The 12,884-nt window shown below is 35.1% G+C and overlaps 1 protein-coding gene across 13 annotated transcripts in view; it reads left to right on the top strand.

Moving 5' to 3' along the window:
* The window catches only part of SMG7 (SMG7 nonsense mediated mRNA decay factor), a 90,586-nt gene that overhangs the window by 60,061 nt on the left and 17,641 nt on the right, over positions 1-12,884 (top strand). For all 13 annotated transcript variants that reach the window (XM_017848087.1, XM_017848090.1, XM_017848089.1 and 10 more), the window contains 7 exons: positions 660-731; positions 1,587-1,737; positions 2,097-2,232; positions 5,832-5,994; positions 6,336-6,492; positions 9,837-9,907; positions 11,151-11,211. In XM_017848087.1, coding sequence (XP_017703576.1) covers positions 660-731; positions 1,587-1,737; positions 2,097-2,232; positions 5,832-5,994; positions 6,336-6,492; positions 9,837-9,907; positions 11,151-11,211 — 811 coding nt within the window. The remainder of the gene's footprint in view (positions 1-659; positions 732-1,586; positions 1,738-2,096; positions 2,233-5,831; positions 5,995-6,335; positions 6,493-9,836; positions 9,908-11,150; positions 11,212-12,884) is intronic.

Genomic DNA, 12,884 nt, shown 5'->3' on the forward strand with positions numbered 1-12,884 from the left:
GATCTCCTGACCTCGTGATCCGCCCGTCTCGGCCTCCCAAAGTGCTGGGATTACAGGCTTGAGCCACCGCGCCCGGCCTAGATTTCTTAATATTATAAATCAGTGGTTCCATGAGGAGGTCACATCAGAGTAAGCAATGAATTTGGCAGGGAGATTCATTGATACTGTGTTTAGGTTGTTTTGCTTTAAATACATTCTTTGCACACACATACTTAATATTGCGATAGGAATGAGGCATTTTTCAAAATCACTTTATATAATATTGAAAAATACATAATTTTCAGATCATATTGTATAGTGTATTTTGTTTTGTTTTGTTTTTAAGTGCCATATAACTCACCCCTTCTTGTGGGCCAGCTCCAGGTCACCAGCATAGTCCATAGTGGGAGCTGGTGATGCATGACACTGGAGGACCTGAAAATGGGGTCTAGGTAAGCTTTAAAATTGGTTACATGCTGAATGTCCCAAATAAGGAAGGTTGATGGACACTTCACACATAATCCTATAGTTAATTTGTTTTAAAGTATTTTCTGTCTTAATTTTAAATTAACTTTAATGTCTTTATTATCTTTGGAACTTAAAACTATGGCTGTTTTGGAAATACTACCCTACTGTTTGTTTTTTGGGTTTTTTAAAACTAATTTTCTTCTTCTTCTTAGCTCGATACAGAAACCAGACCAGCCAGGCAGAGTCCTACTATAGGCATGCAGCTCAGCTTGTCCCCTCCAACGGTGAGTGGGCCTGTCAACCTGAGATTAACAGTGACACTTTGTTCTGTATAACAATGTGGCAGATTACTCAGGGCTCACCTTTGAAGTTTTATGAAAGCAATAAATGTTGAGTTTTGTTATTGTCATTTTTTTCCATTTAACTGTACATTCCATATAAACTAAAATGAATTTTTTTTTTTTTTTTTACAAGTAAGGTGACTTTTATTGTCAGTAAAGCAATATAGATAGATTCTCCTAATGTGATCTGATATTGTTTCTACAACTCTGGCTTCCTTAATTGCTTATAGAACAATTATTTCTCTACATACCACCATTTCCCCCCACAGAAAAACAATCTATTACAATACTAAAAGGTAATCTTTTAATGGCCCCAAACTAGACATTAGCAGTAGTTCTTGAGTTAAATAAATTACAGCAGATATTTAATGATTTAAATCATTCTAACTAAGACATTGAAATTCCTTTAGATTCTAGAAAGAGTCTAAAGCAGGGATGGCGGTCTGACCGCACTACTTGTTTCATATTTGTCTATGGCTGCTTTCACACTACAGTGGCAGAGTTGAGTGGTTGTGATAGAGACCCTTTGGCCTACAAAGCTGAAATTATTTACAATCTAGTCCTTTCTGAAGCCGCTCTCTACCCTAATAGTGACTGTTTCACCTGTATATGATAGTGTGTACCATCGCTGAAGTGTGCTGTTATACCTTATGCTGGTTTGCAATGAGGCAGTCATATTTACCTTATAAAAATACTCCCCATTATTTATTTGAGTATTTAAACACTGATCATTTGTATTCTTATAGCAAGACTTTGTCATGCTTGGGGTTACTCCAGAATCTTAACTTTCTCCTGTAGGTCAGCCTTATAATCAGTTGGCTATCTTAGCTTCTTCCAAAGGAGACCATCTGACCACAATTTTCTACTACTGCAGAAGCATTGCTGTGAAGTTCCCTTTCCCAGCTGCCTCCACTAATCTGCAAAAAGCACTTTCTAAAGCACTGGAAAGGTAGGGTTGATTTTTTTTTTTTTCCAAGAGGACTTTGTAACCTGGAGCCTTAATTCTTCATAATTTGGTTTACAGAAAATAACGGCCTATGCTTCTCTTATTTCTAAACATAGATTTGTCATAATTTGTGTATAGTCACTGAATTTCATCCAATCAATATCTGATTCAGTCCCAGTAAAAGAGTACACAGGCTGTTAATACTGACTCATCTTGAGTGTGTTGCAGTTGAAAAATCAGTCAAATACGGAATTCTCTTTTGTGTATCAAGTAATAACTTGTTTTAGCAAGCCAGTGCCTCCTTAAGGAGTTGTAGCCATTTTGCTGCTTAAGATTCATGGAATTTTTTTCTTTCATTTCAGCCGAGATGAGGTGAAAACCAAGTGGGGTGTTTCTGACTTCATCAAGGCCTTTATTAAATTCCACGGTCATGTGTACCTGAGTAAGAGCTTGGAAAAGTTGAGCCCTCTTCGAGAAAAATTGGAAGAACAGTTTAAGGTTAGGTTTCAGAAATAGAGAATTTTTGTCTTGTCTAAATCAGGTAGCATAAGATTTGGAGGAAACTGACTCCCAGTTTTTGTAGTTACTTAACTGTGTGAACTCTTGGTAAAAATTATATTTGAAGTATGTGGAATCTTTGCATATATCATCCCTTCAATTTAAACTGAGGTACAGTCTGTATAAACAAATATAGCAGTGTTTTCACTTGAGTAGCTGCCGTTTGACAAAAATTATCAAAGTGGAAAAAAGTAAATAACTCCTCAGTTTTGAAACTACTCCTACTTTTGATGGTTTGTGTGTTCTTAGATATGATTATGTTACCTACTTTATAGATATTGGCCTTCTCCAAACCAAGTTCATTATTTTTACTGTGCTTGCCTTCATCAGGATTGTGGTAGTTTGAATGAAAAGAATGAGAGTTTCATTTAACAGAGATATAGTTTACTAATTTGAAGAGAGAACATTAACCTTCGTTCTATTTATGTATGTATAAATGATCTTTTATTAGTATGTTAAGATATTAGCAGTTTAAATGTATAATGCATAAAATAAGGAGAAAGTCAAAAGTATTAACTGTTTTTCAGTTCATTCAATAAATATTTGACTATTCATCAGTCACTGTTTTAGGCACTGGATTAAACAGTAAATGACAATTTCAAAGAACATTTTATATTTTTTGGTTATTTCTAAGTATCTATATACTTGGGTAATTGTGTGTAACTGCTTCATAGTATTTCTGTAAGTTCTCTAAGAGTCAGACATTTTAAGAGATTGTAGAACTCGGACAGTTAAGGTGTAACTTAGCCAAAAAGAGTCAATACAAAGTAGTTTTTACAGGTAGTCATTTTTTGGTTGATACTTTCTATGTGCAAGATATTATAATAGATAATTATAAATAGCAATAGTTTGTTTTGTTTTAAAATATACTTAGCCTGTGACATATGATTTATAGGATTGGGTGTGTGAAAAGAACAGCTAACTTTGTCAGTCCTAGGCTGTACAGCCTGGAAAAGAACAAACAAATCTAAATAGTTTTCATAGTAAGAATTCAGACATGTGAAGGATTATTTGAAAAGAACGTATCTGTATCTTTCCTGAGGTCAAAACTAAAATCTTAAATTTTAAGTTGAAATGTATAGGGGGCTGACCGTGGGATGTTGTGGATTCCCCATTTTGGAGAGCTTAGGAGTCAGATTGACAGCCATCTTTCTTGGGTTATTTAAGTGCAGCCCAACTAAATTAGGGGATTGGACTAGAAAACTTCTTGAGATTGCTTCCAGCTCTGGTTCTGTGAAATACTCTCTAAATTGGTGGTGGTGGGTGGTCCCTACCTTAATGAGATCTTCACTAAGTAAGTTATTCTAGTCTAGAAACCTAGTAAGTTTTGCATTTGGTTCAGCCTCAAACACTAACACTCTCTTTGCATATATATTTCTGTATGTGAAGTTCTGGTGAGTGTGGGTGGGCAGTTGCTAAAATATACTTTGAAGTATCATTCCAGCACTCTAAAGTTAAACATAGTGTGAGGCAGATCTGTTTGAAAGCTTACCCAGTGTTGAACTAGAACATTGCTGGAGTGAAATTTTAACATAGTGGAGTAAAATTTCCAAAGTATTTCTAAAGCATATGTAGATAATTAGTGTCATCAACATGTATGCTTCAGTGTTTCTAACAACCTTTAGCTACTAAGCAGAAATGTTTACCAAGTTGAGGTCCACTAAGGGATTTAAGGCCTGGGATCTAGGAATTGAGATGTAATACATTTTCTGTAAGTTAAATGTAGGCTGTTTGTTAATGGTATTTAGTTCAGTATATTTCTCAACTGTAGTTGAAAGTTTGAGTAGCAAAAATCTTATCAGTTCTAATCTGATTTTATTCCTTGGAAGACTCTCTACAATACAATCTAAATTTTAGAAAATTACAACTGAATAACTTCAACCTTATTTCTGAATGGATAGGTTGTTCATTCACTAAGTGTTTATTGAGTACCTGCTATGTACCATGCACTTTTCTAGGCTTTTAGAGATATGGGGGAAAACAGGACAAAGTCTGGACCTTCGTGAACTTACATTATCATTTGTTAGTACTAGGGTGTGTTCATATTCATTAATACTTCTGTGCATACACTAGAAAATTCTTTAATGGGCTGTGACCCTCTTCAGTAGGATATTGCCTTCTAAAATTAATGCCAGTGGATTTGTAGATACAGGAAATACATTACCATATTAGGCTTGTAAGAAACTGCTTTTTGAGAAATACAACTACATATTCTCATTCTATGCTGGTATTATTTGAATAAACGCCAGCTTATTTAGAAGGCTAGTTGTAGAAATTGAAGAAGAAAGTTTGTGGGAAAGTTCTAGAGAAGAGACAAGATTTCAGGAAATTTTGAGGAGAGATTAATGCTTGATGTCTTTGGAAAAGGGCTAACCATTCTAGACATATACAATGAAATGGCACATTGCAAGAAGACTGACAGTTGTGATAGAGTTCACATAGAACGGAATTGTATTCTCTAATGATAATGTAAAAGACTTCCCCCTTAGAATCATAGAGCTTACTATGGCTATTTCAGGTTCTTTAACTATGTAAATAAAAACAAAAATCTCAGAGTAGTCTGGGCAGAGACAGCTGTAAGTTTCTGACATGGTAGGATCTCCTGTCACTGCTGGTAGAACTGTAAGTAAAGATTATCTGTTTTCCACCATAATGCTAGTGATGATGAATCCCTGCTTTCTGCAAAAATTTTCCCTGGGGATAGAGGAAGACTGGCTATGGCTAAAGTAGAGGATGAAACTAGGAACTTCTGTTAGAAAAGTAGTTTTAGCTGCAGGTAAAACAATTGCAGATATTAAAGTGGAAGGGTAATTCCATTGAGACACCACCTGAGAGCATCTGGGTGATTGTTTATAATGCTGGCTAACAGATCACTGTGAACAGGGTTATTAGAGGGTAAATGAAATTTGATGATCACACATATACTTCTCTAAGAGGGGAAGATACCAGTTGATGATTTGTAGAAGTACCTATAATACATCCTAATGTTGTTTTAGTATGTCATTTATCCTGTGTTCCAGAATATGTACTTGCTATGCCTTGTTTACAAAATAAGTTTTAATGTATCAAGCCTTTGAAAGAGTAAATTTTATGACAAATCTAGGAAGTCATGCTTTATGTACTAGGAATTCAAAAAACTATTTTTTGAGTCTGTTGCTTTCTAGTCATTGGTCCCAATTTAATATTTTAATATGTGTACATCTTGTATAAAACAATTTCTAAAGGATTAAGATGTATAAATTTATGGATGAACACTCAGGACTTTTCTCAGGTCATATTAAAAAATACATAGTTTCCTAGGGGAAAAAAGTTTGACAAACAACTCTGTAGTGTCTAGATTAATTCATTTCAAGACAAAAAGTCAGTTTGGGAAATAATTAGACCCAATCAAAATACTGGGATTGAGGGCAGAACCATTTACTCATCTGTAATTGTATTACACATGGTGGTTCTAAATGCAGACTACCAGTTTTAATTATTGTGTCAAAGATGGTTCCTGTTCTTGATAATATGTGCAGTACGTCTGTCTTCTTTTACAGAGGCTGCTATTCCAAAAAGCTTTCAACTCTCAGCAGTTAGTTCATGTCACTGTCATTAACCTGTTTCAACTTCATCACCTTCGTGACTTTAGCAATGAAACTGAGCAGCACAGTTATAGCCAAGATGAGCAGCTATGTTGGACACAGTTGCTGGCCCTCTTTAGTGAGTATTGAATTACTTAACATGTGCCATCTTTTTTGAAAAGCATCATCTTAGGCATTTCATCAATGTAGCAAAGCACAGTGACATAAAAAAGCATAGTGTATTTCTTACACTGAATCAGGAGTTCATAGTAACTTTCAACCCCAAGTTCTATCCTTTTATCTGCTGATACTCCTTCATCAAGTTGTATGTATAACATTTGTAATATGGGAAAGAAAGTGTCTTTTTAGAAAGAAGCTGTAAGTGTTAAACAGAATATAGTAGAAGGCACATAATAGTTTAATTTGAACTGGCACAGTTTCATATTTCTTATATTTTTTGAATACATTTCTTTCTTCAAGTGTCTTTTCTTGGCATCCTGTGCAAGTGTCCTCTACAGAATGAGTCTCAGGAGGAGTCCTACAATGCCTATCCTCTTCCAGCAGTCAAGGTCTCCATGGACTGGCTAAGACTCAGACCCAGGGTCTTTCAGGAGGCAGTGGTGGATGAAAGACAGTAGTAAGTATTTTTAGAATTTCATGTTAACTTGTGTGCTTTGTTTGTTTGATATCCATAAATATGTAAAAACTGCCTTCTAAAATACAACATTTGAACAGTGGAAGACTGTATTTTCTGCTGACTCTCGGGGAAATTGAACTGAAGGCCTCTTTGTATGCTTTTCATTTGTTTATTCGAATTCTTCATTTGAGGCTTAGTCTTAAGGATTTGTGACTCCCTGTGCATTCCCTTGTTCTCAGTTGCTGTCCTGGGGAAAAGTCGTTTTTCACATTTCAAAGTGAACTTGAAGTAAAACCAGTTTGTTTCTTACCTATTACAGTATTCCCCAATTTTTTGTTTGAGTTGAAGGGAAGAGATTTTTATTTCTTCCATTTTTTTCTATACATCAACTATTTGATGTTGCCTTACAGTAACATTCAATTTGAGTAATGTTTATTTGAAGCATAAAGATTCAAAGTTATTTTGATTCTCACTATTTTCTCTGTCATCTCTACTCACAGAAATTCTGACAGCTCTTAGGAACCATTATTTTACAATGACAAATGAAAACTTTCAGTGTACCTTTGATTATAGAAATAAATACTTCCAAGGTCACTTGGCACCAAATAGGTAGTTTCTCCCTTGCGTATTTTGATGGTATATTTAAGGAGAATCTCTTTGAAAGTTTTGCTTTGTGATCCAGCATGTATGTTGACTAAGGTCACAACTTAGAAAATGCCTTTTTTAAGCCACATTTAAGACACTGTGGGCCAGGCACTGTGGCTCATGCCTGTAATCCCAGCACTTGAGGAGGCTGAGGTAGGCGGATCACTTGAGGTCAGGAGTTTGAGACCAGCCTGACCAACATGGTGAAACCCCATCTCTTTCACTTTTTAGTAAAAGAGTATTTTTATACAAAGGATTTTTTTTGTATTTTTATACAAAAGATATTAGCTGGGCATTGTGGCGTATGCCTGTAATCGCACCACTTCGGAAGGCTGAGACAGGAAAATTGCTTGAACCCGGGAAGCGGAGGTTGCGGTAAGCTGAAATCATGCCACTATACTCCAGCCTGGACTACCAAGTGAGACTCTGTCTAAAAAAAAAAGGACCTTATGGTCTCTCTGCTTCATAATTGTCTTTTCTCTCATGTAGCTATAAGCTCTTTCCATGATATATTGACATAATCATGAATAGAGTTTAGGAACATAGCACAGCCTACTATATACATCTCCTTTAATGTTAGCATAGGTTTTAGTAATACAGATTTTCAAACATTGCTTCCTTGCACAAAATTTTTGTTTCTTAACTAGGCTATACAGTTTTTCTACTCTTGTATACTCTAGAACTCAAACTTATGTTTAATTCAACATATTATATCAGTAATGTTATGAAAGAAGAACTGCATGTTTTACCATTTGCTTATAGAGTTTTTATATTTATGAGTAGGGATTGTTACTTTCATTGTGTTTTGTTTTTTCTTGTTGTTGTTCCTGTACAGTGATCCTTTTGGCCCATTCCGTATATTCCCATTTCTTTTCATGACAAAAGATGTTCAGCCAGAAGGAATAGCTTTATTGGCAAACACTTTTTCCCTCCCATTTTTTTTGTCATTTACTGTTTCCTCTTCCTCCTATGAGATTTACCAAAATCTTTAGAATTATGCCCTTGCAGGTGTTTCCTTCTATCTTAACTTATGTTAGTACTCATTTTAAAGACTAGCATGGGATATCTCTTTAAAAGTGAAGATTTTCCTTATATGTCTCATACATTAAAGTTATAATGTTCATTTATATCTTTTAAGTAATGGAAAAACAATGACTTTTGTGAACTTAGAATTGTATATATATTCAAATAATATTCAGTTTCTTATATCTGAACCTTCACAATTTCTAGAATTTACTTTCCCTTGTACTTTTTTGAGAACATACTCTCTTCAGCTAATGAATACATGGAATAGTGATTTTCCTTTGTGGAAAATAGTTATAGGGTAAAGCAGTATATCATTAGGTCATCCACTCATGTGCTTTTTCTACAGTGTTTTCTTGAGAGCTTATGTTGCATGAAAACATTGTACCAGTATAATATTCTTTTTTAGATTACTGACCTTTTTTCCAGCTAGCTCTTATAATCTGTTATATCTCCAAAGGTTTGTAGCAGACTATTATTCTTCAGTATTTGTTTATATATGGTATATATTTGTTGATATTTTTAAAGTAGCATATTCCCATATTTCAGAGTGTACAACTGTCCCAAATAGTTGTTAACTTGCAGTTTTCCATAGTGTGATTATTTACATCCAGTTTCTCTATCCTGGGCACTTCACCTCATGCTTTTCTTTTCTTTTCTTTTTTTGATAAAATTGGTTGATATATATTCAAAGGTAAGCTTCATATTAAGGAGAATGTGATTAGATACATGAGTCTACTGTAGGAAAATCAAAGTAATTGTTTCCAGGCCAAAACCAAATTATTTTAAGCTAATTATTTTAACCAAATAATTTTAAGCAACATGGCTACTTCCACCCATCACATCTATTCCTCACCCCAGCAAATGAACATTCAAACTACTTGGATTTGTCTCACTTCAAAAGTTTTGCCCTGTCATATATATTACATTAGATTTATAAATTGCTCTTATGTTTGAAAGATAACAGAGATTTTGATACAAATGTTTATATGTAAAGTGATATTTATAAATCTATATCCATAATGGAAACTTTAACATACCTGACTCAGGAACCAAGGACACAGTTAACAAATACATATATAGAACTTACTTCTGAATAGTGGAAAGAATATGTTCTAATATTTCATGTGTAAGCTTTCACAAAATTTGTGTATTAGGAAACAGAGTTTAGAGTTCAGGCTGTTGTTAAAATGTGGACTTTTTGTACCATGAAAAAAGAGGCGTTATTGCCTTGAACAGGGAATGTGATTTGTGTGGTATAACCATACCTTATCATAGATTAAAGAACTAACAGCGGATTCCGCAACTCATAATGTATGTGAAAACTCTATAAAAACATAGTATGTTGTTCCTTTGCTCGGAATTTTCTCAGCCTATTTCAGTTTTCCATGTTTAAAACTGACATTATTTTCACTGTTTGTTGAATTAGGAGCATAGAAAATGATCTACAGTAGTAGTAGGTCTCTGTCATGGAAATTTGTCCCTTTTGTTGTATCTTTATCACTATCTAGTGTATCTTTGAAAATACATTTTTAAAAATTATACAGCCTTTGAAATGCTGAAATAAGGGAAAAATACATAAAGTACAGGACCCGTAGATACCATTTTCATGGCTTATTAGTGTTCTGGTTTCTCTTATATAAAAATAAAGTCTGAACTGTTTCTTTAATTTACAGCATTTGGCCCTGGTTGATTTCTCTTCTGAATAGTTTCCATCCGCATGAAGAGGACCTCTCAAGTACTAGTGGTAAGGGCTACCCTAACCTTGTGTTGTTTATGTGGTTCTCCATCATCAATGGTGTGCTTAAGGCCAGAGAAAAAGAGGTTTTTGGTGATGAATGATTGATTTTAAATTCAGTATCTCAGAAGTGACTGTGAACTCTACAGTAAGAGGTTTTTGGTGATGAATGATTGATTTTACATTCAGTATCTCAGAAGTGACTGTGAACTCTACAGTAAGTGGGTGGAAGTAGGTAATGTTCTCCCAGTTCTTCTGGCATCTTAATAGCATCATTCAAATAGGAGTTCAGAGAGTGTAATACCTTCAGATTCTTTCTGTCTTTCCTTCCTCCTCATTCTTACTATTAAAAAAAAAAGCAATTAATGTGAACATTGCTCTGTCAGAGTAATACTTACTCATCATAGAAAATTTAGTACAAACAGAACACAAATCTCCCATACAGAGATACCTTTTACTAGTCACGATAGTGTATCTTCTTTGGGCCTTTTTCTTACATGTACACACACACACACACACACACACACACACACACACACACAGGAAATGATTCATATCAAATAAAGTTTTGTGCCTGATTTTGAAATTTAGTATTATATTGTTAGCATTTTATTGTGTCATTAAGCATTTCGAAAACATGACTTTTACTGGCTTCATAATATTCCATCTTACGGAAGTGTTATAATCCGTTTACGTGCTTTCCGTTGCTTTACAATTTTCCCCATTGTAAATAATGCTGCACTGAACAACCTCTGGCTTGGCTTCTTTCTGACTTTTTTTTTCTAATCCGTGCTCTTCAGGCATTAATTTGCACATAAATCACCTGAATCTTTTTAAAGTACAGTTTATGATTCAGTAGTTTTGAATTAGTGCCCAAGATTCTGCATTTCTTGCAAGCTCTCAGATCATGTCAGTGTTATTCAGTACTTTCAGTAAAAAGAGACAGGTAATCTAAACATTGGGATTGCTGGATCCAAAACTATGAATTTTAAGACTGCTGATTTTTTAAAAGCCATTCTCCTCAGCATTGAGTATTAAGGGAGTATTAGGGGAATGTCTTTGTCCTAAAGATAACATGCAGAGTTTTGACAGGTGAGTTATTTTCATCAGGATTACTATAAAGAAGAGCAGAGAACTATAAGCATTATAATTTCTTTCTGCATGTTAATTTTTAAAAAAATTTTAGTGAACAGTATTCTACCAAACAACATTTTAATTAAAATGTTTGCAAATTTTGATTTTGACCCTTTAGCGACACCACTTCCAGAGGAGTTTGAATTACAAGGATTCTTGGCATTGAGACCTTCTTTCAGGTAGGTGATAGCTGAAGTACCTTTATCATTGCCAGTAATTGCAGTATTAAAATTAACAGGGAATTGGGCTTGGATGTAGAGGAACCTTTAATCTTCCCAGCTGTGTGTTATTTTTGTAACAGCAACTAATAGTGAAAGTTTGTTGTGAATTGGATTTGTGTATGTCACGCTTTCAATTCCTGTATAATAAAAATTAAAATGTAACCTTTCCACCTGTGCCCTTGATCCTATCCCTTCTCACCTCCCTAAGAACCTTGCCCCATCTGTTATCCTCTCTGCATTGTATTTCCAGTGTCTTGTCTTTCTTTCCTTTCTTTTTTAAACAACTAATTCCCTTTAGCCTAGTAACATTTAAGTGTGCCCCATTCTTTTAAAAAGATAAAATGAATTTACATCCGCCTGTCTTCCTACGTTGTCTTATCCTTTCATCATCAAACTTCTTAAAAAGAGTAGTGTGCACTTTGGGAGGTGGAGGCAGGTGTATCATGAGGTCAGGAGATGGAGACCATTCTGGCTAACCTGGCGAAACCCCGTCTCTACTAAAAATACAAAAAAAATTAGCCGGGCATGGTAGCTGGCACCTATAGTCCCAGCTACCCAGGAGGCTGAGGCAGGAGAATCGCTTGAACCTGGGAGGCAGAGGTCGCAGTGAGCTGAGATCACGCCACTGCACTCCAGCCTGGGTGACAGAGCGAGACTCTGTCTCAAAAAAGAAGAAAAAGAATAGTGTGGGCCAACCTGACTGACGTCATTTCAGCTCCCAATCATTTTCAGCCTACTGCGGTTTAAACTATCAGTGCCTTCTAGATACCAAAATCCAGTGACTATAATCTTTATCCTATTGAATTTTCTTCAGCATTGAGTCCGTTGATTTCCTTCCTTCATGAAACCTTTTTCCTTAGCTCTCTGATAACTATTTTTCCCACGCTTAGCACTCAGTCTTTTTCACTATTTCTTTTCAACTACATGTCTCTGAATGTTGTTGTTTTCCAGGATTATCTTCTTGCCCTTTCCTTCCCACTTTCTACATTCACCCTGTTGATCAAATCCATCCCTATGTCTCTTGAATGGTATGTCCCAAATTTTCAGCTCTGACTTCTCTTGAAGTTTGGATGCATATTCTAACAATCTAACCTCCCTTATGCATTTTAAACTTTAACATGACCAAAAATTGAGCTTATATTTTCCGATTTGGTCAGCCAAAAGCAATCTTCTTTTATATTTTCAGTCTATGCCTGTGGCATTACCCATCTATATGACCAAGCTAAAATCTGAAAATCCTTGTTTCCATTTGTCTTTCTCACCAAGCCTTTATAATTCTGCGTCTGAAATGGTTCTTAGGTTCAACTCTTTCCACTTATTTCCCCATACATAGTTCAGGCTTTTATCACCAGTTTACCTGAAGTATAAAAACCTCCCTAAGTATAGTTCCTCTCCTCCTATAGTCTGTTTCTGCACTGCCTCTACAATTACAGTTTTTAAGTATGGAAATAGTGATGTCGCATGACTAATATTTTTATTTATTTATTTATTTACTTTTATTATACTTTAAGTTCTAGGGTACATGTGCACAATGTGCAGGTTTGTTATATATGTATACATGTGCCATGTTAGTGTGCTGCACCCATTAACTCGTCATTTACATTAGGTATATCTCCTAATGCTATCCTTCC

This window comes from Rhinopithecus bieti, unplaced genomic scaffold, assembly GCF_001698545.2.
Source record: "Rhinopithecus bieti isolate Rb0 unplaced genomic scaffold, ASM169854v2 scaffold_27006, whole genome shotgun sequence".
NCBI classification, from domain to species: Eukaryota; Metazoa; Chordata; class Mammalia; order Primates; family Cercopithecidae; genus Rhinopithecus; species Rhinopithecus bieti.